Below are 25,902 nucleotides of genomic sequence, written 5' to 3' on the forward strand. Positions count from 1 at the left end.
AATGATAGCTGCCTTTTCCTTTTCTCATCTCAATTTATATCCAGTACATTTCCCACACCCTCCTTGGAGTAAAAAAAAACAAACCACAGATGGCTGTTCAACCCTTTGTTCCCATAGGATGTGGGGGGCGCTGTGGCTCCCAGGCCACTGGTTAGCCCTGCAGTAATCTTACAATGACTTGTAAACTAAGTCTCTCCTTGTATGCCTGCCAGTGTGCTTGGCACTCCCGGAGGAGAGCACCAGGACGAGGTTATCATTACAGTCGTGGAGCTGACATTCCCTCTAGATCAATTTTATTTCTAAAGTACCAAAACATCAGTCACGATAATAAACAACAGTGATTACATGTGCATTGCAGCAGTTGCAAAGACAAGTCTGTGAAAACATTTCTTCGTAAACATCTTATGTATTTGATCTACTTGGTATGTGTGTGTGTGTGTTGTGTGTGTGTGTGTGTGTGTGTGTGCGTGCGTGAGCATGCAAACACCTGCTTGGGTCTTAAAAGTGCTTCACAAGTACACAGTGAAAGTTCAGAACTCAAAGGGATGCTCCTGTGTGCCTTTTTGCCATAGTTAAAGAAGACAGGCTTCAACATCATGGTGCTTGTCAGAATCTCGGCTCTCCCACTTTCTGGGTTGGATCATTGCCCCTCATCTTTAAGAGTCACAGTGTGCCAACCTGTAAAATGGGGTTAATAATACTCATGCCCTTACTGGATTCTTGTGAGATTTCAGGACAAACCATATGAAGTGCTCACAGTGCCAAGCATACAGCATACATTCAAAAAATAAGTGTCACTGAGTAACTCCAGAGAAGAATAAATGCAGGTCAGTTTTGAGTAACTGCCAGTACTGTTTCCTTTCCAGGTATACCAGTTGTATAACCTGTTTAACAGATGACTTTCCAAGTGAATTGGTAAACTGGAAAATGGGCCATAAGACTTATGAGCAACCTTTCTTTGTAAATGTTTAATCTTTTTTTTTTTTTCAGGGAAAGGAAATTAGTGGCTTTGGTGTGAGAGAATTTTTTAAATAATCTGTTCTCTTATGAAAAGAGTCATACATGTTGATAAAAAGCAAAAAAAAAATTTTTTTCTTCCTCTTATATATCCATGCACTCATTTAAAATATACAAATATAATTAATAAATGGATGTAACATAATTTATATATCCATTAAACAGGATGTCACAGAAGAACTTTTCATTGCTTGGGAAAATATTCATGAATTATCATTAAATGAATAAATAAAGTTTCCAAAAATATTTTCCATGAGATTTCATTTTATAAAACTATATAGATCTCACACATACACACATCTTGGTTTTACAGATATTCTGTCCAAGTTGCTAACCCATAAATTTGTATAACACACTTTGATAATGGTATCTAAATGAAGTACAGCAGATAACATCTTATTTATTAAATTTTAAATTTAATATAAAATTTATGTATTTTAAGCACTGTTTAACACCTTACAGCAACTCAGGGAAAAATGCATTTTAGTATCATTTCCCTAGTAGTTTTTAAATCATGAGACATAATGATTTAAAAAAAAATCAATGGGGGTGGGGGCAAAAATCCAAAGTCATTAGGAAGGTGTGATTAGCCACAAATATAGATCCTCATTACAAAGTGTTATATCCTTGGGCTGCCGAGTCATTCAGTACCTGCATGCACGATGCTCGTGAATGTGTGTTCATACTTGGGCATTCGCTCTCCGCCCTGTTTTGCTCTTCAAACTTATAAAATCCCTGCAAAAACACAAGCAAAATCAGCCCATGACTTGGATTTGCAAATCACTGTTCAGTGACATTTTCACACGAGGTTGATGGTGTAGCAACAAGATGAACTAAGCTCTCCAGTCAAGTGGAATGTGACCAAGAAATGAAATAATGAAGGAAGAATTTCCATCAAATCAGTTTGACAGATGACAAGCATGGACAGAGAAAAATAAGATGGTTGGTTTGGGCAAAAGGGAGAAGACTTAGTCCCTCTAGAAATTAAAATCAACCAAACTTCAGAAGAGTTACCTCTGAAATCACATGAACATTTCAGAGGACAGACAAACTCCATTAAAATGATGCTCATCATCTCATAATTTGGAAATAACAGGCATTAAATCACAACTTGCCTTTTAGGTATGCTTCAAATTTTGGTGCCACAATTAGCTTTGAGGTGTATTTGAGTCTTGTCTCCAACCCAGCCTTTATAAAAAGCAGCTTTCACCAGCAGCAGCAATTTATTAAGGAAACCGAATTCACCCAGCAAGGAAATCTTTGCTTTTGTTAGATTCTCATGTACTATATATTCTTTCAATCCAGCCATGCACACTCGGTGCTTTTTTTGTTTTTCCTTTCCAGCTCAGGAAGAAATAAAAATAATATTCCAGACATTCACAGCAAGCGGAACTTCTAAACTGCCTGTCCGACACCTTTTCTATTTTTACTATCCCTTTTCCACCTTCCCTTCTCTCCCTGCATTTTCAATGCTTTGTAAATGGAAAGGCATGGAAGAGAACACTCAGCTAACAAGCGGAAACGGGATAGAAGAAAAAGGGTCCTCGCCTCCGGGTTCTGCTCCGAGGGGGCCAAGTCCCCTGCCTGGAGCCATAACCCAATAACCCAGTGACAGTGACAGGGACAAGAGGCTAGAGGATGACAGCTAGCATGGGGAGTCTGGGACAAAGGCCGGTGAAGGTGGCCACGCGGACAGACTAGAGTCCACAATCAAGTGCAGGAGGGAGATCCACAGACAGTCATTCAGTGTGAGAGAAAGGAGAGGGGAGGGAACATGAATTACCTCTTTTTCACAGTTGGAGTTAAGTGTAAGCATAGCCATGGGGCTGTTGGGTGCGCTGCTCCCCGGCACTGGTGGCATGACATGGTCGCCAGGCTGGTTTGGACATGGCAAGCTCAGGACTTGGTTGGCATGTTTATTTGCTAAAGTGGTAGAAAGGTACTGCTTTACCTGCTGCCTTTGGGCTTGCTGTATGTGGTACTTGGTGGGGTTTTCGAGGTGGGTCTGCACCTGAACATAGCCATGGAGGGAAGAGAAGAAAGTGCTGTTATTGGTGAGTTTTGGACGGCTCTTCTTTTCAGGCACAAGCATGAGACAGGCCAGTCCGTCAACAGAATAGATTATTAAGCCCCTGTTAGGTACCAGGCACTGTGCTAATGGATTTTGCTATTTCTGAAGTTTAAAGGCTAACTCTTCGGATTTGGGTTAATACTCTGCCTGGTTTCATTTCCCTGCTAATTAACAGTCCATCTCTTTAAAACCTTGTGCCCTTCTTCTCATGCATAATAGCTAAAAATCTGCAACTATCTGTAGGGTAAACATTTTCTAACACATATCTGAAAGAGTTTATTAAGATCAAAACAATAATCTAGAAGAAGGTGTATAACTTATTTCAGTTTTCTTTGGCAAATATAATAGCTTTTTGTTTTGTTTTAAAAAAAAAACATCTCCTTTAGAAACAACTATAAAATGGTTGTAGAACATAAACAGAAACATTCTGATGATTAAATCCACCAGTTGCAGATTAATTCTTCCCACTTTCATTGGGACATGAGTATTCAACATTTTAATTAAGATCTTAAACTCAACATAAAAAGCAGTTCCACATGAAGTAGTTTCTTTCAAACACAAAAAACACTTCCACAGATGTGTTTGTTTGTTCTTTTTTTTTTGGGGGGGATGTGTTTTTAAAGGCATGTATATTAAGCCACCAGAATATTTTCACCTTGTTTCCTATAAGACATTAATAGAGAAGATGAAGCTTTTAAACAAAATCAATGATACTCAATATAGTCACTTTTTCCTTGAGAAACACAATTTACTCTTATGAGCTAAGAAAAGGAGTCATGGGGAGAATACAGCCATGCACAAGAGGGAAAAAAATCCTACTAATATTTACTCTGTTCAAAACTACATTGGATTACTGCTTATGGCATCAAATAATAAACAACATTAAATGGGAAGACACGTACCAACGGAAAACTGTGCGTCTACTACAATAACACGAAAAGGTGAAACACTCGATTTATGAATTACATTTCAGAGACTGAATATAAGAATAAAGCTCACCTGATAGTGATTATATTCTAGCATTTCCAGCATAACCACGTTTTAGGTGGCCCCAATCCAACGAGAAACAGTAGACTATTCGTTCCCTCTACTTTCTGTAATTCCAATTCGTAGACTGGCATAGAGAAAGCACTATAAACAAGGTGTCCCGAGACACCACCGGAAACTTCATCACAGCAGCCCTGCTTATAATAACCTAAGCTAATTAGTTATGCATGTAAAAAAAAAAAAGTTCACACAAAGGGCTTTTTTTTTTTTTTTTGGAAGCCCTACAAGTTTGCTCTTAAATATTGATATCAACCCCCCCCATCCCACCCAGCTTGACGTCATGCTTTTTTTTCATAAATATAAAAGAACCTTTTTTAAGGGATGAGCTATCAAAGTCAAACTCGCTGTCAGATCAAGGCCAATTCACTATTCATCTTTAGTTCCAGTAGTATTAATAGACAATGCTATTTCTCTTTCAGCAATAGGTTAAGAGCTAGATGCCCTCTTTGGAGAACACTGCCTAAAAGCTACACATGAGACTTTTCTAATGGATGAGTAACTCGGCCCTTTCCAAACACAGAAAGAGTGTCCTTTAGTATGCGGGAGTCCCTGAAGAACTTTCGAGTTCAGCAGTCTCATCTTGCATCCAGGTCTCAAGATGCATCTTATTCTTAGCTGGATAGATAAATAAATTTCCTCCTGACCTTGCATTAGGAAAAGGGGGAGCTATTCTAAATAGAAAACGAAAAATACATATATCCACAGAGGCACTTTCGAATACATATTTACGTGGAAAATAAGAAATACACATCTCCCCAATTTAGTCCTCAAATTAGGAAGCATAACAATTTTCACTGAAAATCTTTTAATGTAATTCTTGGTGCTAGAGAAGAATACATTTATCATATACACAACTGGTGTATTTGTATATTTGCTCATTTATTCATTCCATTATTTAATGTTATTATGTGCTAAATGCCGTTCCAGGCAAAGAATGAACATTGTGAGCAAGCAGATACAATTGTCAGCTTTATGACACTGGGGTGAAGCAAAGGAAGGAAAACACAAACAGATATATATTTAAAATGATGATAATGGCTGATAGGCATTGCTGAAATGGTGAGATATTTTAAGTACAAGAATTTGAAATTTAATAATTTTGTCCAAATGCCCAGGCTAATGAAGTCCTTTAGTTGACAATCTCAAATTGTTTCAAATGACTGATCTAACGTGCACAGAAACATTTTAAGTTTCATAAAGGGTCCAGACATGATAATGATGAGGACAATAGACATTACTAAAATAAACATCAAATGAGGGCAATGGGTGTAATGTGCTTATTTCACTATTACACTTAAAAAAGAAAGGGCTGCACATTTAAAAATAAATGTTAATTCACTGGCAGATCCTTATTCTTTAAATGAATCAGGATTTCAGGCTTTAGTAAGGAAAAAAGCAACCTGTTGTCTATTCAGCACTGTCAGTGAGGTCTTTACTACAACCAGCTTGGGGTGCTCAGAGTGGGATGTATTGTTTCCCTTTTACTGTCAATATCTTTTTAAGTAAGTTAAGAACGGACTGGCTATAAACATTATGGAGAAGACAGATCATCCCCAGACATCACCAATCCAACACCTAAAACAGGTAACATAAAGGAGGTCATAATCTGTGGGGTCGTGAGGTCTGTGGCAAACTAGAGTGCACGTGCTTCATTAAAAAAAAAAAAAAAAAGACAAAAAAACAGCTGACATAATCTGTAATTGACTGTGGCCCTGTGGGAATACCATTCCAGTTGAGTTAGGTTTTTTTTTTCCAATTTTTCAGTTTAGCCTGCAACCTGAACTTGTTTTTTCAATGAAAACTCCCAGATTATGAAAATGACACCTAATTGTTTGATTTTTCATACTGTACAAGACAAATTAAACACACTTGTTGGTTGGACTCAACAGAAATGTGGTCTCTGCTCTACACTGTCCAGAAGGAGAATCTTTCTTTCTATATTCTGGGGCCCGGCAGGAGCACCGAGGTTCTTAGAAGTTAGTTCTTCTTCTGAAACATTAGTGTCAAATATAGGCCATTCCATTCCTGGCGCCTCTCTGAGAGGCGCATCGTGCCTGGTGGCACAGTCAGCGGAAGAATTAAGTAGTGTAAACCTGCGATCACATTCAGACCTTGCAACTTACTACTTATGTGACCTTCTGCACGATATGAACCTTTCCAGGCCTTCGTCACTTCATATGCTCAACGAGGGTGATAACAGAACCTGCCTGCTAGAGGTGTTTTTGGCATTAAATGAAACCACACTTCTACTACACTTAGCAATCCATCTCAAACAACCGTTTTCAAATTTTCTTTTTTGCCTTAGGACCCTTTTAAACTCTTAAATATCTTGTGTTTATCTGGGTTATATCTATCTGTATTTATCATCTTAGGAATTAAAACTGAGAAAATTTTAAAACACAAGATAACTCACTAGCATATAGTCCGCTGGGCATGAGAACAAAGACATTGTAACACATTATGTAGCCTCTGTAAAACTCTTCTGCATAGTTATCCTTGGAATGCATAGGGATGGGTTTTAGGACCTCTGCAGATGGCAAAATCCAAGGATGCTCAAGTCCCTAATATAAAATGGCATAGTACTCTCTTTGAGAGATGAGCATTTATAAAAAGGAAAATAAGAGTTTGTTATCATTATAAAAGTATGTTTGACCTGGTGGAATGGCAGGAGTCCTGGAGACCCCCAGGGTTCTGGGATGACACTTTGAGAAGCTCTGATCTACCTGTAGCGTTGTATCCAGCCCATCCTAGCCCTGCTGCTGCCCACTGTGTTGGTGGTGTACAACAAAGTCACTGTGTGTTTTGCTTGCCTCACATTCAAAACACTAATAACCCTAATTTCTCATAGCATTGCTTTTGTTGTTGTTCAGTCACTAAGTCACATCCAACTCTTTGCAACCCCAACGACTGCAGCACACCAGGCCTCCCTGTCCCTCACTATCTCTCAGTTTTCCCAAGTTCATGTCCATTGAATCGGTGATGATATCCAACCATCTTATCCTGTGCTGCCCTCTTTTCCTTCTGCCTTCCATCTTTCCCAGCATCAGGGTCTTTTCCAATGAATCGGCTATTTGCACCAGATACCCAAAGTATTGGAGTTTCAACTTTCACAACATTATTATGAGGCTCTATACTATAGTCTTTTGACTGCTTTATTTGGCCACACTGCACAGCATGTGGGATCTTAGTTCCCTGCCCAGGGATCAAACCCTCGCCCCCTACTAGAAGCACAGAGTCTTAACCACTGGACCATCAGGAAAGTCTCTCCTTTCTCTATAGTAAAAGCCATATAAATGTAATGTTCTGTCTTCAACTGTCCTAAACCATAGATTTTTAGTTAGTGATTTCCCTCTCTTTCATTTTAAAACTGCCAAACAGGGATGCAAATGAAAACACATGTGGCATTAAACATCGGTATGATTTACTGGTAATTTTTGTAGGTTTTTGTCCTTCAAACCAACTGTATTATGGAATTCAGATGCCAAAAATTGGGTATTGTTGAGTAGTTGAGGTGCAGACCACAAAATAAAGCTGGAATACTTCTCACTCTATCAAAACACCATATTTTATTGACATAACTTATATTTCACAGAAGTAAGTATGTTAGCTATCTGGGTTAAGGGCAAAAATCCAATGGCTTTGAAACTTTTCTTTCCTGTTATTACTACTGTCTTTTTCCCTTTTTCTTTCCTTCATTCAGATCCTGAACTGATAGCAAAAGAATGGGAATGAATCACTTTCTAGCTGTCACAGTTTAGTTTCCCCACTTCCCAGGTGATACTGACAGGCTATTTCCCATCGGTTTCATTCTAAAGAGACCCTGGGGCACATCAGTGTAAGATGGTGCCTGCAGATACCATCAAATTGGCTGACAAAATAATTCACCGGAGCAAAGAAAAATCCCCATCTGATTGATATCCACTGCACTTCGATTACCTCTACTATTTGTAGATCAGAATAAAAATAAAATTGAGTGAATATTCCCATAATTCTTTTACTTTATAATGGACTTTACTTTTTGAACAAGTCATCAAAGCTTTCAGATTTCTCACTCTGTGTTTAGAGAGACAATGTGTTCTTTTGTTCAGTAAGTAAAAGAAATATTAAAACGGATTATAATTCAATCAGATGCTATCCACTACCACCCCCAAGGGCTTCCTTGGTAGCTCAGCTGGTAAAGAATCTGCCTGCAATGCAGGAAACCCCGGTTCCATTCCTAGGTTGGGAAGATCCCCTGAAGAAGTGATAGGCTACCCATTCCAGTATTCTTGGGCTTCCCTGGTGGCTCAGACAGTAAAGAAGCCATCTGCAATGAGGGAGACCTGGGTTATACGCCTGGATTGGGAAGATTCCCCTGGAGGACAGCATGGCAACCCACTCCAGTATTCTTGCCCTGAGAATTCCCATGAACAGAGGAGCCTGGCAGGCTACAGTCTATGGAGTCGCCAAGAGCTGGATACGACTGAGTGACTAAGCACACACAGCACAGCACCCCCAAAACCACTATGCTCTTTATACTATTTTTAAAGGACAATGTACAGAGATGGTCACTAATGTAATCATCATCCCTTAGAACATGATGAAACAGAGCACATTCTGAAACAGCTAGCATTCTGAAATGACTCACCCGAAGTCTTGCCCTGGGTCACGTATGAGAGGTGACAAGATTCTTTTCAGTCCCACAATTATAATATTACCATGAATGAAAACAACGGCCCAGAACGCAAGTTCTCATTCAGCAATGTTTTCACTGCAACCTGGACAACCTTCTCCTTAATAAAAAAGAAAGACAACAAGGATACAAATTCTGACCTAAGAGAGAAAAACCAAAACCATATGCAGACAAATGCAAATTTAGAAGAGGGTATGGGGAAAAGGAACTCTCCTACACTGTTGGTGGAAATGTAAATTGGTATACACACTACAAACAACAGCATGGAGGTTTCTCCAACAACAACAAAAACCCTAACAACAGAGTGGTCATAAGATCCAGCAAAATGACTCCTGGGCATATATCCAGGAAAAATGGAAACTCTAATTTTAAAAGATACATGCACCCCAAGGTTCATAGTAGCACTATTTACAATAGTCAAGACATGGAAGCAACCTAAATGTCCATCAACAGATGAAGAGATAAAGATGTTGTATATATACACAATGGACCATTACTCAGGCATTCAGTTCAGTTCAGTTCAGTTGTTCAGCCATGTCCGACTCTTTGTGACCCCATGAATTGCAGCACTCCGGGCCTCCCTGTCCATCACCAACTCCCGGAGTTTACCCAAACTCAGGTCCACTGACTTGGTGATGCTATCCAACCATCTCATCCTCTGTCATCCCTTTCTCCTCCTGCCTTCAATCCCTGAATCAGGGTCTTTTCATATGAGTCTGTTCTTTGCATCAGGTGGCCAAAGTATTGGAGTTTCAGCTTCAATATCAGTCCTTCCAATGAACACCCAGGACTGATCTCCTTTAGAATGGACTGGTTGGATCTCCTTGCAGTCCAAGGGACTCTCAAGAGTCTTCTCCAACACCACAGTTCAAAAGCATCAATTCTTCGACGCTCAGCTTTCCTTATAGTCCAACTCTCACATCCATACGTGACTACTGGAAAAACCACAGCCTTGACTAGACGGACCTTTGTGGACAAAGGAATGTCTTTGCTTTTCAATATGCTGTCTAGGTTGGTCATAACTTTCCTTCCAAGCAGTAATCATCTTTTAATTTCATGGTTGCAGTCACCATCTACAGTGGTTTGGAGCCCCCCAAAATAAAGTCTGCCACTGTTTCCACTGTTTCCCCATCTATTTCCCATGAAGTGATGGGACCAGATGCCATGATCTTAGTTTTTTGAATGTTGAATTTTAAGCCAACTTTTTCACTGTCCTCTTTCACTTTCATCAAGAAGCTCTTTAGTGCTTCTTCAATTTCTGCCATAAGGGTGGTGTCATCTGCATATCTGAGGATATTGATATTTCTCCCAGCAATCTTGATTCTAGCTTGTGCTTCATCCAGCCCAACGTTTTTCATGATGTACTCTACATATAAGCTAAATAAACAGGGTGACAATATACAGCCTTGACATACTCCTTTTCCTATTTGGAACCAGTTTGTTGTTCCATGTTCAGTTCTAACTGTTGCTTCCTGACCTGCATACAAATTTCTCAAGAGGCAGATCAGGTGGTCTGGTATTCCCATCTCTTTCAGAATTTTCCACAGTTTGTTGTGATCCCATATAGTCAAAGGTTTTGGCATAGTCAATAAAGCAGAAATAGATGTTTTTCTGGAACTCTCTTGCTTTTTCAATGATCCAGCGGATGTTGGCAATTTGATCTCTGGTTCCTCTGCCTTTTCTAAAACCAGCTTGAACATCTGGAAGTTCACGGTTCATGTATCGCTGAAGCCTGGCTTGGAGAATTTTGAACATTACTTTACTAGCGTGTGAGATGAGTGCAACTGTGCGATAGTTTGAACATTGCTTGGCATTGCCTTTCTTTGTGATTGGAATGAAAACTGACCTTTTCCAGTCCTGTGGCCACTGCTGAGTTTTCCAAATTTGCTGGCATACTGAGTGCAGCACTTTCACAGCATCATCTTTTAGGATTTGAAATAGCTCAACTGGAATTCCATCACCTCCACTAGCTTTGTTCGTAGTGATGCTTCTAAGGCCCACTTAACTTCACATTCCAGGATGTTTAGCTCTAGGTGAGTGATCACACCATCACGATTATCTGGGTCATGAAGGTCTTTTTGTACAGTTCCTCTGTGTATTCTTGCCACCTCTTCTTAATACCTTCTGCTTCTGTTAGGTCCATACCATTTCTACCCTTTATTGAGCCCATTTTTGCATGAAATGTTCCCTTAGATTCTCTAATTTTCTTGAAGAGATCTCTAGTCTTTCCCATTCTATTTTTTTCTCTATTTCTTTGCACTGATCACTGAGCCACTCAGGCATTACAAAGAATAATATAATGCCACAGCCAGCAATATGGATGGACCTAGAGTTTATCATACTAAGTAAGTTGAGAAAGACAAACACCATATAGTATCAGTTATACGTGCTAAGCCACTTCAGTCATGCCTGACTCTGTGTGACCCCATGGACTATAGCCTGCTAGGCTCCTCTGTCCACAGGATTCTCCAGGCAAGAACACTGGAGTAGGTTGCCACTTCCTCCTCCAGGGGATCTTCCCAAACCAGGGACTGAACCCACATCTCTTACATTTCTTGCATTGGCAGGTGGGCTCTTTACCACTAGCACCACCTGGGAAGCTGTTATCACTTATATAAGGAATCTAAAAAAAAAGAGATACAAATGAGCATATTTAAAGACAGAAAACAGATTCTCAGACATGGGAAACAAACTTATGATTTTCCAAAAAGAAAAGCAAGGGTTGGGGAGGATAAATCAGGAGTTTGGGATTAACAGAAACACACAACTATACATGAAACAGATAAACAACAAAGTCTGATTGGATAGCACAGGGAACTATATTCAATATCTTGTAATAACCTATAATGGAACAGAATTTGAAAGAGAATATACACATATATTGGAGAAGGCAATGGTACCCCACTCCAGTACTCTTGCCTGGAAAATCCCATGGACGGAGGAGCCTGGTAGGCTGCAGTCCATGGGGTCGCTAAGAGTCAGACACGACTGAGCGACTTCACTTTCACTTTTCACTTTCATGCACTGGAGAAGGAAATGGCAACCCACTCCAGTGTTCTTGCCTGGAGAATCCCAGGGACGGGGGAGCCTGGTGGGCTGCCGTCTATGGGGTCGCACAGAGTCGGACACGACTGAAGTGACTTAGCAGCAGCAGCATACACATATATTCTTTTTCAGATTTTTCTTTCTTGTACAGCTGAAACTAATACAGCACTGTAAATCAACTATGCGTCAATCTTTTAAAAATCATATGCAAAAAAAAGATCAGTACTTAAATAAGTGACTACAGTTGATATAGCCAGGTCTTCTTCCCTATCACAGAGATCTGCCCACCAGCCCAATTAGGCCTGCTCTCTGCTTTTTGCATGGCCTAAACACTAAGAATAGATTTTTACAGTTTTAACTGGCTGAAAATCATGAAAAGGAGAATGATATTTCATGATACATGAGAATTTTATGAAATCCAAATTTCAATGCCCATAAATAAAGTTTGCTTGGCACACAGCCCCGTCCATTCGTTGACATGTTGTCCATGGCTGCTCCCACACTGTAGCAGCGGAACCCACGTGGCTCCTTGCCTAAAATATCTACTATCTGGGTTTTTAGAGAAAATGTCAATCCTTGCTCTGTAACAAAGTTTTACCAATCTAGAATTCAGTTTTCCTACTATGTTGAAGCTTCAGCAAGATTTGAAGAATGAGGTGATTTTTTTTCAAAAGAGAAATACAATATGTATAAATAATTTTATAGTTGTTTTTCCAAATAACTGGACAAACGAACAGAGTATATGCTTAATTATCCCTATTTTAAAGGCTATAAAACAAAAACAAACTCTAAAAGGAAAAGTGAAAAGGCTCGCCAGGGTTAGAAAACAAACTCAGGGCCCTGCCTCCTGTGTCCAGTAACAAATGATGGAACCCCTTCTCTGCTGATCAATTTCCATCAAGGATGTGAACTGAGTAAAGAGACAAAGATAAACCTACATCCAGAAGTGTACTCCCATATCCTATGCATGCAAAAATATGCATGAATTTATATTGCATTGTTTTTGATCTGCACAGTTTAACACCACTTCCTGTCTTACTACTCTGTTGCTGCTGCTGCTAAGTCGTTTCAATTGTGTCCGACTCTGTGCAACCCCAGAGACGACAGCTCACCAGGCTCTCTGAATTCAGACGGATGTGTAGTAAATGTGCACATGAGGAACAGCGAGCAAATCTATTTTTCTAAAACTGTGATGTTGTAATAGAATAAAGTGGACCGCCCTACTAAAAGTTCCTAGGAAGCTTCTTATCCTAAACCAATGACCTATAAAATACAGGACTTCCTCTAAACTGCAAAGTGGGCATGCTTGGTATTTAGGAAAAACAATATTCAGCAGTCTTAAAAAAAATAAAAAGGAAGTATTACTGTAAGAAAACTCATAGTATATATATTATTTGTTCTCTCTCAGACTAAAATAAACCCAAGGTCTGAGTATTAAAAGAATATCAAGTGTTTATCTCAGCCAAATAGAAATATGAGAGATTAAAGGGTGGCAGCCATCTGCCTGCAGAGTATGAATAATCCCAGGTTAAAAACACCACTTAGAGAATCAAATTTCTATAAGAGAAGCAGCAAGACCCAATAAACTTAATCCATTACTCACTTTAAAGAAAAACCAAGCATTTACAGGTTCTGCATTCTGAGGACTATATAAATCACGATGCACGGTTATATCATATTAAATATAGCAGGATTTTTTTTAAAATACAGAAAACAGAATTAGCATTCATTCATTCAAAACTGTATACCATGTACCTGATGCTGTGCATTTTATATTCACTCCTAGCTCAGGTCAATTTAAAATAAAGCTCAGAAATCACTTGGATAGCTTATAAAGTATTCTTGAAAGCTTCTTCTCACAATTTTTTAAAATCATATGATGACAACTGATTACATACAGAAGGAACTATAGACTCTTCAGATTTTCATAGGTTTAACCTCTTATATTGAATTGCTACTATTCAGAGTATACCCAATTGTCCTCTTCCAAACACAAAAATAGGGTTGAGTGCAAGTCTTCATGTCTAAATAAATCATTTAGGATCTTGTTAAGTGCTGTGTGATTCTGTAGGCCTGGGGTAGGGCCCAGGATCCTGCATTTCTAATAAGCTCCCAGGGGAAGTCTACCCTGCTGGTCAATAAACCACACAACACCCTGAGTTCAAGGCTTTAACACATTTTCACCTCAACTTCTGCTCCCATCAAAAGAGTTACATCTTCACCATTCACTCACCAAATACTGTCTACCAGACAGATGCCAGGCAATTGTCTTCATTAGACACAGGCTGTTCAGGGGCAAGCCTCACCCAGAAGGTGACATGTAAGTACAGGTCTATAGTTGGGGAAAGAGAATGAGCTAGGAGATGGGTGGAAAGAGCAATCCAGCAAAGTACAAAAGACCTCGGTGTGAACAAGCCTCTCCTGTTCAGGGAAGAGTAAGGAGGCTCTTCACACACACTCTCTTTGGCTGCTTCTTGACAGGGTTTGACACTTGCCTGGGTTTTCTCCTCTTTCATCATTTCTTCCCAGTGGCCTTTGCTAGTTTTCTCCTCTTCTGTCCTTCTTAAATGTCAGAGCACCCTAGGGTTCAGAGCTTGACTTCCTCTCTCTGCAAGCACAGCCCTGATGAAGAGCCAGGCTCCTGGATTTAAACACCTGGTTCAGATGTCCTGAACTCCACAGTCACCTCCACCAGCCTACTCCATTGAGGGGACTGCAGACATCCTCCCCTCCTGCCACACTCTTCTCCATCTTAGTAGATGGCAATCGCCTTCTTCCATTATGTTGAAATGTATGAAATTAAAATAAATAAATAACCTTCATCTGGTTCAACCTAGTTGCTCATTTCCAAAACTGTGGTCAACTTCATCATCTTCAATTCATTTCTTTCTTTCACACCTTACATCCAATCCATCAAGAGGCACTGGTTTTCTTTTTAGGATATATCCCAAATGTAACTAATTTTCATCATCTCTACTGTTACCATTTTAACAACGTCAGTTCAGTTCAGTTCAGTCGCTCAGTCATGTCCGACTCTCCGTGACCCCATGAATCGCAGCACACCAGGCCTCCCTGTCCATCACCAACTCCCAGAGTTCACTCAGACTCATGTCCATAGAGTCAGTGATGCCATCCAGCCATCTCATCCTCTGTCATCCCCTTCTCCTCCTGCCCCCAATCCCTCCCAGCATCAGAGTCTTTTCCAATGAGTCAACTCTTCGCATGAGGTGGCCAAAGGACTGGAGTTTCAGCTTTAGCATCATTCCTTCCAAAGAAATCCCAGGGCTGATCTCCTTCAGAATGGACTGGTTGGATCTCCTTGCAGTCCAAGGGACTCTCAAGAGTCTTCTCCAACACCACAGTTCAAAAGCATCAATTCTTCGGAGTTCAGCTTTCTTCACAGTCCAACTCTCACATCCATACATGACCACAGGAAAAACCATAGCCTTGACTAGACGAACCTTTGTTGGCAAAGTCATGTCTCTGCTTTTCAATATGTTATCTAGGTTGGTCATAAGTTTTCTTCCAAGGAGTAAGCGTCTTTTATTTTCATGGCTGCAGTCACCATCTGCAGTGATTTTGGAGCCCAGAAAAATACTGTTTCCACTGTTTTCCCATCTATTTCCCATGAAGTGATGGGACCAGATGCCATGATCTTCATTTTCTGAATGTTGAGTTTTAAGCCAACTTTTCACTCTCCTCTTTCACCTTTTACAAGGTAAAACACCCTAAAATTGATGTTTTAACAAGCTCTCATCACTTTAACAAGGCCATCATCATTTCACATTTGGGTGACTGAAAAGCCTCTTGACTCTTCCACCTACTATGTGCTCTCTTGCAGCCTATGTTCAATATACTGTGTGATCCTTGTAAAACATGTCCGATCATACCACTCCTGTGCACAAAGAACCCCTCTCCAATGGCTCCCTATTTATCTCTGAGGAAAATAAAACTCCTTACAATGGCCTGCCTGCTGCTAACCCTAACCCTAACCCTAAGTCACTTCAATCATGTCCAACTCTGTGCGACCCCATAGACGGCAGCCCACCAGGCTCCCCCGTCCCTGGGATTCTCCAGGCAAGAACACTGGAGTGGGTTGCCATTTCCTTCTCCAATGCATGAAAGTGAAAAGTGAAAGTGAAGTCGCTCAGTCATGTCCGACCCTCAGCAACCCCATGGACAGCAGCCTTCCAGGCTCCGCCATCCATGGGATTTTCCAGGCAAGAGTACTGGAGTGGGGTGCCATTGGCCTACAAGTCCCTAAACCAGAGCTGTCCATGGGCTTGTAAGATATGCTCATTCTTGGGCTCCACACCAGAACTGATGCATCAGTATTTCTGAGTGAGGATCAGAATTGATGTTTTAACAAGCTCTCCAGGTAGATTCTTATCCACAACAAAGTTTGAAGACTCCAGCCCACTGTGCCCACCTCCCCCTCCATCCCGAGGTCATTTCTCTCTGATCTTATCTCCCATAACCACCCTAAGCACTTAGAAACCCCAATCCCTTCCCCGCCAGTGACCTCCACCCACCCTATCCTGTTCTCTGTGTCCAGAACATGGCCTGGCACATAGTAGGAGCTCAGCAAATATCTAGAGAATTGATGACTGAGTGGAGGCAGTGGGGCTGAAATGCATGGATGAGGGGAGAGACTAGAAAACTAAGGACAAAGGGCATCAGACTGTTTAGGGCCTTGGACAGGTTAGAGGTTAGGGTCCTGACAGAGTCTGGAAATGTCCTGAGGGAATGGAGAAGTGGCAGACTGACTTTCTTCTTGACTAATTCAGAAAACCCTGGAGGAAATGTCTCCAAGCCAGGCAGATGATTCACAGTGCACCTCCCCAATCTGAGTTATAAAACTTCCTTTTCTGTGAGGGCAGACCCAAAGACTGCCAACTCTTATAGCTCTTATTCATGAAGCTTAGGGCCCTGAGGATCTAACACACATGGCTAAGAGCCTGGACATTTGTCTCTATCTCTAGCTTCCCTCATAGCTCAGTTGGTAAAGAATCCACCTGCAATGCAGGAGACCCCAGTTCGATTCCTGGGTCAGGAAGAGCCACTGGAGTAGGGACAGGTTACCCACGCCAGTATTGGGTTTCCCTTGTGGCTCAGCTGGTCAAGAATCTATCTGCAATGTGGGAGACCTGGGTTGGAGACCTGGGTTCAATCCCTGGGTTGGGAAGATCCCTTGAAGAAGGGAAAGGTTACCCATTGCAGTATTCTGGCCTGGAGAATTCCATGCACGGTATAGTCCATGGGGTTGGAAAGAGTTGGACACGACTGAGTGACTTTCACTACACTGTAGACCTCTTGATAAGTCACAATTAAAGCAGAAGTCCTCAAGCTGGTGGCCCATAGGCACAGTCCACAGGTATGGCTTAATGACCTACAGAGTATTTAATTAAAAATTAGGAGTTTTCATAGTAAAATTTGGATGTCTGGTTTCTCTGAATACAAAGACCTAGCAACAATGAACAACCACACAGTGGGCCAGTAGGGGGCGGAGCTGAGAAGCAGCTGCCTTCCTTTGATGTGACTCTTGCTCTTCATTTTGCCACATTCTTGTTGTTGTTCAGTCACTAAGTTGAGTCCACCTCTTTGTGACCTCACAGACTGCAGCACACCAGGCTTCCCTGTCCTTCACTATCTCCCGGAGCTTGTTCAAACGCATGTCCATTGAGTCAACAATGCCATCCAACTATCTCATTCTCTGTCGCCCCCTTCTCCTGCCTTCAATCCTATTCCCAGCATCAGGGCTTTTTCTAATGAGTCAGCTCTTCGCATCAGGTGGACAAAGTATTGGAGCTTCAGCTTCAGCATGAGTCCTTCCAGTGAACATTCAGGGTTGATTTCCTTTAGGATTGACTGGTTTGATCTCCCTGCTGTCTAAGAGACTCTCAAGAGTCTTCTCCAGCACCATAGTTCGAAAGCATCAATTCTTCAGCACTCAGCTTTTTTTATGGTCCAACTCTCACATCCCGTACATGACCACTGGAAAAACCACAAGCTTGCCTATACGGACATTTGTCAGCAAAGTGATGTCTCTGCTTTTTAATATGCTATCTAGGTTTGTAATAGCTTTTTTCCAAGGAGCAAGCGTCTTTTAATTCTGTGGTTGCAGTCACCACCATCTGCAGTGATTTTGGAGTCCAAGAAAATAAAATCTGTCACTGCTTCCACTTTCTTCTCATCTATTTTCCGTGAAGTGATGGGACCAGATGCCATGATCTTCATTTTTTGAATGTTGAGTTTTAAGCCAGATTTTTCACTCTCCTCTTTCATTTTCATCAAGAGGCTCTTTAGTTCCTCCTCGCTTTCTGCCATTAGAGCAGTATCATCTGCATATCTGAGGTTGCTGATATTTCTCCCAGCAATCTTGATTCCAGTTTGTGATTCATCCAGCCCAGCATTTCACATGACGTGCTCTGCATATAAGTTAAATAAGCAGGGTGACAATATAAAGCCTTGACATACTCCTTTCCCAATTTGGAACCAGTCTGTTGTTCTATGTCCAGCTCTAACTTGCTTCTTGACCTGCATACAGGTTTCTCAGGAAGCAGGTAAGGCAGTCTGGTATTCCCATATCTTTAAGAATTTTCCACAGTTTGCTGTGATCCACACAGTCAAAGGCTTTCATTCAGTGAAGCACAAGTAGATGTTTTTCTGGAATTCCATTGCTTTTTCTATAGTCCAACATATGTTGGCAATTTGATCTCTGGTTATCACTCCTTATTCTGATACTTAAAACGGCCCTGATTTACTCATTAATTTGCTTGGCTCCTGAAGGCATTTAAATTGGCAAACTGCCTTAGCCTTTCAAATTCCATATTCCAGGAGGTAGTTCCAAATCCGATGAAATGATGGTAGCATAAGTGGGACTAGAATACACTAAATGAACAATCTCATATGATACAGGTGAGAAAATGAATTGATACTAAGTTTTTAAAAGTACATACTCATCTAGCAATTCACACTTTACGTAACTTTTCTAAGGTAATCATCAGATATAAGGGCAAAGATTTAAGAACACAGAGGTCCAGCAGAGCATTACCTAAAAAAGAAGACGGCAAATTACTGCCTTAGGACCCACTGCCTATTTTTGGAAATAAAGTTTTAGTGGACATAGCCACACTCATTAATTTACATATAGTCTACAACTGTTTTCAAACTATTACAATACTAGACTGGAGTTGGGTAATAGACCTTACATCCTTCAAAGCATATGGTATTTACTACCTGGCCCTTTAAAGAAAGTGTGCCAACCACTAATCTCAAATAACAAAATATGGGAAATTAATATCAATACAAAGCAACGCATTCAAGTAATTATGAGGAAGCTATATGAGTTCAAGGTTCCTCAACCTCAGCACTATTGACCCTATGGCCAAGTACTTCTTTGTTGTGGGGCTGTATGTGTATTACAGGGTATTTAGCAACATCCTTGGCCTCTGCCCAGTGTATGCCAATGGAACCATTTCCTCAACACTGGTTGTAACATCCAAAAATGTCTCCAGACATTCTAAATGTCTTTAGGGTGAGGGGAGGGAATTGCCCTCAAATAGATGGACACAATATAGACAGTGAATGTGTTTATAAAACTATTTAATGAGAGGAAAAGTTTATCATATAAGTAGGAACACAAAACAAGTTAGAATCACTAACTACTCTGTGACCCTAAACTGAATTTAAAATGCTTTCATTACATATGCACACACACACACAAACCAGTTACAAATCATTCAGCAAAAATCTTCATCATGACTATCTCAGGATGATTAAAGTATAGATGACTGTTATCTTATTGGTTCTTTTAAATATTTTCTATTATGTCACAAAGAGTCAGACACGACTTTGCAGCTGAACAACAACAATAATGTATATGATGCTAATTTTGTAATTAAGAAAAAAAATCTATAAATTCCACAAAAATTAAAGTTTGTGGATCTGGACAAATAAAAATATATTCAGGCAGAATTTCACTACTAAAAATTTTGAAAACCAGAAATAAACTCAGGAAGGCATTATGTAATGATGAAATCTGCCTCATTTCAATTTTTTTTCTTTTAATACTAGATTAGATTAAGAAGACCTTGTTACTTTTGAAATTTTTGGTCTAACAATCAAGCCCAGACTATTTCAGTTTGTACAATGTCTGACACATTTTTATGGTTTTCTAAAGGGCTGCAATTACGTGACTGCGTGGTGTTCTTATAATAAGAGCTCATTGTAAGGACTGTCCAGCTGCCCCAACCCCAATGGGAGTTGTGAGTGCCGCCGTCCACGTGTTATAACTTTTTTGTATGCCCCAGTTTAGCACTGCCTCCAAATCGCAGATGCCTTTTTGTTTCAGCATTTCTCCCCCCAAATGCCCCTATTGTTTGCAGTTTATCGGGTATTAGAGATCATTACGGCACAAGCGGAAAAACTCTTTTTCAGAAGGACAGACACTCTTTAAGAAACTGGCAGTGGTCAAGTTTGACAGAGATGAAAACATTGCCCTAGGCCTAAGCAAAAGGTCAGCCAGAAATGAGAGCTGAATGCTGCCGGTTTGAAGGTCAAGTCCACACGAGCTGAAAGCTGGCAAAAAGCAGCCGCCTCATAATAACACGGACTTCAGGGCCTGGATCATGAGACCAAGGAGGTCCTCCCAGTTTTTGAGGAAATGCACTGAATTGGGCAATTCCTAAGACCTCTTGTACACATTATGTGATAAGCGAAATCCAGTCTGGAATGAACAACTCCAACAATTGATAGCAGCAGCTCACAAGTACTTTCTGACCGAGAGTTTTACTTGCAGGTGCGTTGTAACGACCCCACCAAACAACCCAGCCATTTGTTCAACTAGCGTTTACGGAGGCTCAGAGGATAAAGCAGCCACTAAGGCAGAACTTCTGACCCCACAAAAGCCATACTGAAGCTGGGGAAGCAGAGACAAACACGATGGCAACAAGTCAACAAAGAAAGAAGAACTTCACACAGCTACACAAGTGCAAAGCAGCAGATAAAGTAAGCCACTGGGAGAAAAGAAGGCTACTCTGCAGCGGGGACATTCCAGCTGAAACTCAAATGATGGGAAGGAACCAGGTATGTTGAGAGTCAGAGGCACTTAAACCCTGAGCCGGAAGTAGCTTGGCACCTTGGAAGAATGAAAATAACATCAATAACCAAGACTGAGGGGCTGGAGCAGTGACCAGGTTACCACATAAACTGAGAAAGGTGGTCGGGGCCAGATATTATAGAGCTTTGTAGGCCTCACAGAGGAATTTGATTTTTCTTCTCTGCTACTTATAAGGTTTGGGGAGATTTTAGGCACACAAGTGAACAAGACTTGAACATTTGTAAAATATCATCCATGCGGTTACATGAATGTAAACGAATAGTGGACACAGGAGGAATAATCAGGAGGCTTCTATACCTACAGAGCCTCTTTATGAAAGTGAAAGAGGAGAGTGAAAAAGTTGGCTTAAAACTCAACATTCAGAAAACTAAGATCATGGCATCCAGTCCCATCACTTCATGGCAAATAGATGCGGAAACAGTGGAAACAGTGACAGACTTTATTTTGGGGGGCTCCAAAATTACTGCAGACGGTGACTGCAGACGGTGACTGCAGACGGTGACTGCAGCCATGAAATTAAAAGACGCTTGATCCTTGGAAGAAAAGTTATGACCAAACTAGACAGCATATTAAAAAGCAGAGACATTAATTTGTCAACAAAGGTCTGTCTAGTCAAAGTTATGGTTTTTCCAGTTGTCATGTACGATGTGAGAGTTGGACTATGAAGAAAGCTGAGCGCCAAAGAATTGATGCTTTTGAACTGTGGTGTTGGAGAAGACTCTTGAGAATCCCCTTGGACTGCAAGGAGTTCCAACCAGTCCACCCTAAAGGAAATCAGTCCTGAATATTCATTGGAAAGACTGATGCTGAAGCTGAAACTCCAATATTTTGGCCACCTGATGCGAAGAATGGACTCATTTGAAAAGACCGTGATGCTGGGAAAGATTGAAGGTGGGAGGAGTAGGGCATGACAGAGGATGAGATGGTTGGATGGCATCACCGAATCAATGGACATGAGTTTGAGTAATCTCCGGGAGTTGGTAATGGACAGGGAAGTCTGGCATGCTGCAGTCCATGGGGTCACAAAAAGTTGGACACAACTGAGCGACTGAACTGAATACCTACAACAACAAATAGCTACATGTCAGACTTCCCAGGTGCCTCAGTGGTAAAGAATCTGCCTGCCAATGCCACAGACATAGGTTCAATTCCTGGGTCAGGAAGATCCCCTGGAGAAAGAAACGGCAACCCACTCTAGTATTCTTGTCTGGGAAATCCCACAGAGGGAGGAGTCTGGCGGGCTACAGTCCATGGGATTGCAAAAGAGTCGGATGTGACTTAGCGAATTTGCTACAACAGTAGCTACCTATAGTTGATGATGCCTTGGACTCACTTATTAGGATACAGTTGGATATGAGATATATAAGCTATTACCTCTTGTCTCCAGGTGCTTCTTGGCTTCCATCAAATCTAAGAATAAAGAACTTTCTTACACAATGCTATGAAAGGTCTCATATCAACACTGAAAGTAATTATACATGCTGTACATGGTTACAGAATACCCCATGTACACCTGCTTGGAACACACAAGCTAATATATGGCCAACTGTCAGAGTGCAATGGACAAAGGCAGCCTTGTCTTATATCTGGCTAAAATCTCAGAGAGATTCAACCTCAAATCCTAAGCAAGTTGCTTAAATGCTGTGAACCTCAGTTTTTCTATCTATAAAATGGGTTCACAAATACTATCTACCTAGTAGTTGATCATTTTGTTGATTAGTTTAAGTGATAAAATGCATGAAAAGTGCTTAGCATGTAGTAAATGATCAATAAATTAATAATGCCCTCCATTATTATTAGTCCTGGATTTTTTGTTTTCACATTCAAGTAGATCAGTGTTAGATCATTTAACTCATCTGGCTCAAAAGAAAGAAAGAAAGAAAAAGCCACCTTGAAGGAGAAGTGAAGTGTTAGTCACTCAGTTATGTCCAACTTTCTGTGACCCCATGGACTGTAGCCCACCAGGCTCCTCTGTCCGTGGGATTCTCCAGGCAAGACTACTGGAGAGGGTTGCCATTCCCTTCTCCAGGTGGAGATGGCAAAAAGGAGGGGGCAGTTCAGCCTCTTTCAGGTATCCTTTTATCTTTCTCTGATTCAAATATCACTGATGGATGCCAAAGGTAAGATTAAAAGAGAAGCAACAAGAATCTGGGAGCACTGGACATTTGCTGACTGGAGTATCATACAGAAGGCTCTGTGAAATCTTTTTTTCTCTCCCACTTTCAAAGGAGTTAGCTCAAGTACTCATTCTTATTTGGGGCCTCAGGGAAAGTGGAAACCCCTAAACATTGTATGAAAACTTTTGGCTATGATTTTTCTAGAAGGGGGTCTAGCAAGAAAACATATAAAGATGAAATTACATATATAATTTGCAGGTAAGGAGACATACAGAAAACAAGACGACCCATTAGTTGAAAACTGTTGAAGCTAAGTGGTGAGTATATGAGGGGCTCATTATATTATTCTCTGCTTTTATTTAAGTTTGAATCAATCTATCTGCATTCATACAGCACAAAGAAATGTACATACCTGATACATCGTTTGTATTCATTTTCTATAAAAAGAAAAGTCCTATGGTAGCGTATTTACTAAGCAAGCACTTGGTCAATCTATTGATCAATCTGGTATACCACAAGCTTAAATGTCTGCTTTTTTGCTTGCCATTCTGGATCTTCGCCTGAAGCTTTCTTCTAAGGGAGCTAACTCTACATTCAATGAATAGATCGTGGATTCAACGTGGACCAGTCATTCCTCTGTACTGCTGCCATCCTGAGCACCTCTGAGAGAAACATTTTAACAGAGTAAGCTGGATCTGCCTGTGTAGTATTCTCACTGATATATACTTTAGCCAAAAATGAAATATTTTAAAATTAACCTGTGTGTGTGCTCAGTTGTGACTGACTCTTTGTGACCCCATGGATTGTAGTCTGCCGGGCTCCTCTGTCCATGGGATTTTCCAGGCAAGAATACTGCAATGGGTTGCCATTTCCTCCTCCAGAGGATCTTCTCTTAACTTGTGCAGAGGGAACAAAACTCAAACCATACCCTTTTCAGTCAAACTTAGGACTACCTTTTTCAAACCAAATGGCCAATGGTCTACATTTGTGTCATACGGAAAAAAAAAAAAAAAAAAAAAACAGTCAACTGAAACTTGAACTATAAAGATATTTAGGAGGAGCTGTATTTTCCTCATTAAAAAAAAAGTTCATTTGCCAAAAAAAAAGATTTATCACACTCTACAACGCAAGCTCTCAGAGGGATTTAAAATTTGCTGCAAAACCACAAAAATGTATAAAGATATCTACACAAAACCAATAATGTAACCGAGATAGCCCAATGTGAATGTCTTTGGGTGACAAAATAATGGATAAAATGGATAAGGAGGAAAGGGACAAAATACCTTCTTTCAAGAACAGAAATGGGAATTTTGAAAAGAGGAAAGAATATGACAATATACTGGGGTTTCTCATAATGAAGAAAAACTAAGTGAAAATGAAGTACTTATTGAGCACTCATACGTGGTAGTTTGGTCACTAAGTTGTATCTGAATCTTGTGGCCCCAAGGACTCTGTCCATGGGATTTCCCAGGCAAGAATACTGGAGTGGGTTGCCATTTCCTTCTCCAGGGGATCTGTCCGACCCAAGGATCGAACCTGTCTCCTACATTGCAGGTGGATTCTTTACCAACTGAGCCACCAAGGAAGCCCTATATATCCAAGTCCTATCTATATACCACGTATATACCAGGGAGCATTCATATACCAGGTAATTTTCCTAAAATTTTTCAACAGATTTCCTTATTTAATCTTCACTACAACCCTATGAGATAAGGGCTGTTATTATTCCTGTTTTAGGGATAACGGCTACCCACTCCAGTATTCTGGCCTGGAGAATTCCATGGACTGTATAGTCCACGGGGTCACAAACAGTTGGACTCAACTGATCACCTTTCACTTCACTTAGGCATGAGAAATCTGAGGCTGACTCCCAACACTACACTAAATACTACTATGTGATGAGTTATCTGCAGAATTGATATTTCAGCATAGTAGCACTGATTGTGAAACTGTAGCTTTGTAGTATGCTTTTCTCTTGAAAACCTGATTTCACACTTTCATTATAAATAAGCCTCTCTTTAACATATGATGATCGCCTGCATGGACGCTAGGCCAATGTTCGACCTGATTCGTAAGTGAACAGAATGAAAACTGAATTTTACGGCATAGAGTCAAAGGGAAAATTTCTAATGGGAAAGCTGCCTCAGTACTTGGAATAATTTAAGGATTGATGCTGCTTCCTTTCTTTCTTCCTTTTCTGGTGGGAGGTGGGGGGATGTGTGCGGGAACAGGGGAGGAGGGGTTGGCAGGCAAACAGAATCTTTCAGACTCAAAAGGAATTTTTGTTAATCAAAAGCATCTGTATCATGGGATTTTTAAAGGAAAGGTTAAAACAGTGTACAGTATAGTGACTGATGTCTTTTATAAGAAAGAAAATGAGCCACTGTTATCACTGAAATGCCAGTTGCCATATACCTAATTATAAATAAGTATCAGGGAAAAAAAAAAGTTAGGGAAGAGAAGTGTGCAGATTACTCTTAGATTAAATGGCCCAATGCACTATCTGGTTTGGAAAAAAAAAAATGAAAGGCAATGGGTTAGTCAGTTCCCCAAAGTCTGTATCTTACATGTAGGAGAGAGAAAGAGGGATCTATCCCAGTGTGACAGCAACCCCCTCATTCCTCTCCTCACCTTACAAACGGAGGGTTAGGGTGGGCATGGAGGAAAGGGAAACCCACACACAAATGTACACATTTTTAGATGGTCCAACCCTTTGTAACGGTGGTTTTCAACCAGAGGCAATTTTTCCTTTCGAGGAACATTTGGGAATGTCTGGAGACATGCTTAGTTGTCACAGCTGGACGGGGGGTGG

The 25,902-nt window shown here is 40.6% G+C and overlaps 1 protein-coding gene across 6 annotated transcripts in view; it reads right to left on the reverse strand.

The window, feature by feature from the left end:
• The window catches only part of MITF (melanocyte inducing transcription factor), a 230,149-nt gene that overhangs the window by 32,042 nt on the left and 172,205 nt on the right, over nt 1–25,902 (reverse strand). For 4 of the 6 annotated variants that reach the window (XM_055558625.1, XM_055558624.1, XM_055558627.1 and 1 more), the window contains exons 3-4: nt 2,801–3,028; nt 1,669–1,752 (exon numbers count right to left, since the gene is read on the reverse strand). In XM_055558625.1, the coding sequence (XP_055414600.1) occupies nt 1,669–1,752; nt 2,801–3,028 (312 nt within the window). The remainder of the gene's footprint in view (nt 1–1,668; nt 1,753–2,800; nt 3,029–25,902) is intronic. The other 2 variants (XM_055558626.1, XM_055558628.1) reach the window with 2 other exon arrangements.

The sequence above is a fragment of the Bubalus kerabau genome, chromosome 20 (genome assembly GCF_029407905.1).
Source record: "Bubalus kerabau isolate K-KA32 ecotype Philippines breed swamp buffalo chromosome 20, PCC_UOA_SB_1v2, whole genome shotgun sequence".
Taxonomy (NCBI): Eukaryota; Metazoa; Chordata; class Mammalia; order Artiodactyla; family Bovidae; genus Bubalus; species Bubalus kerabau.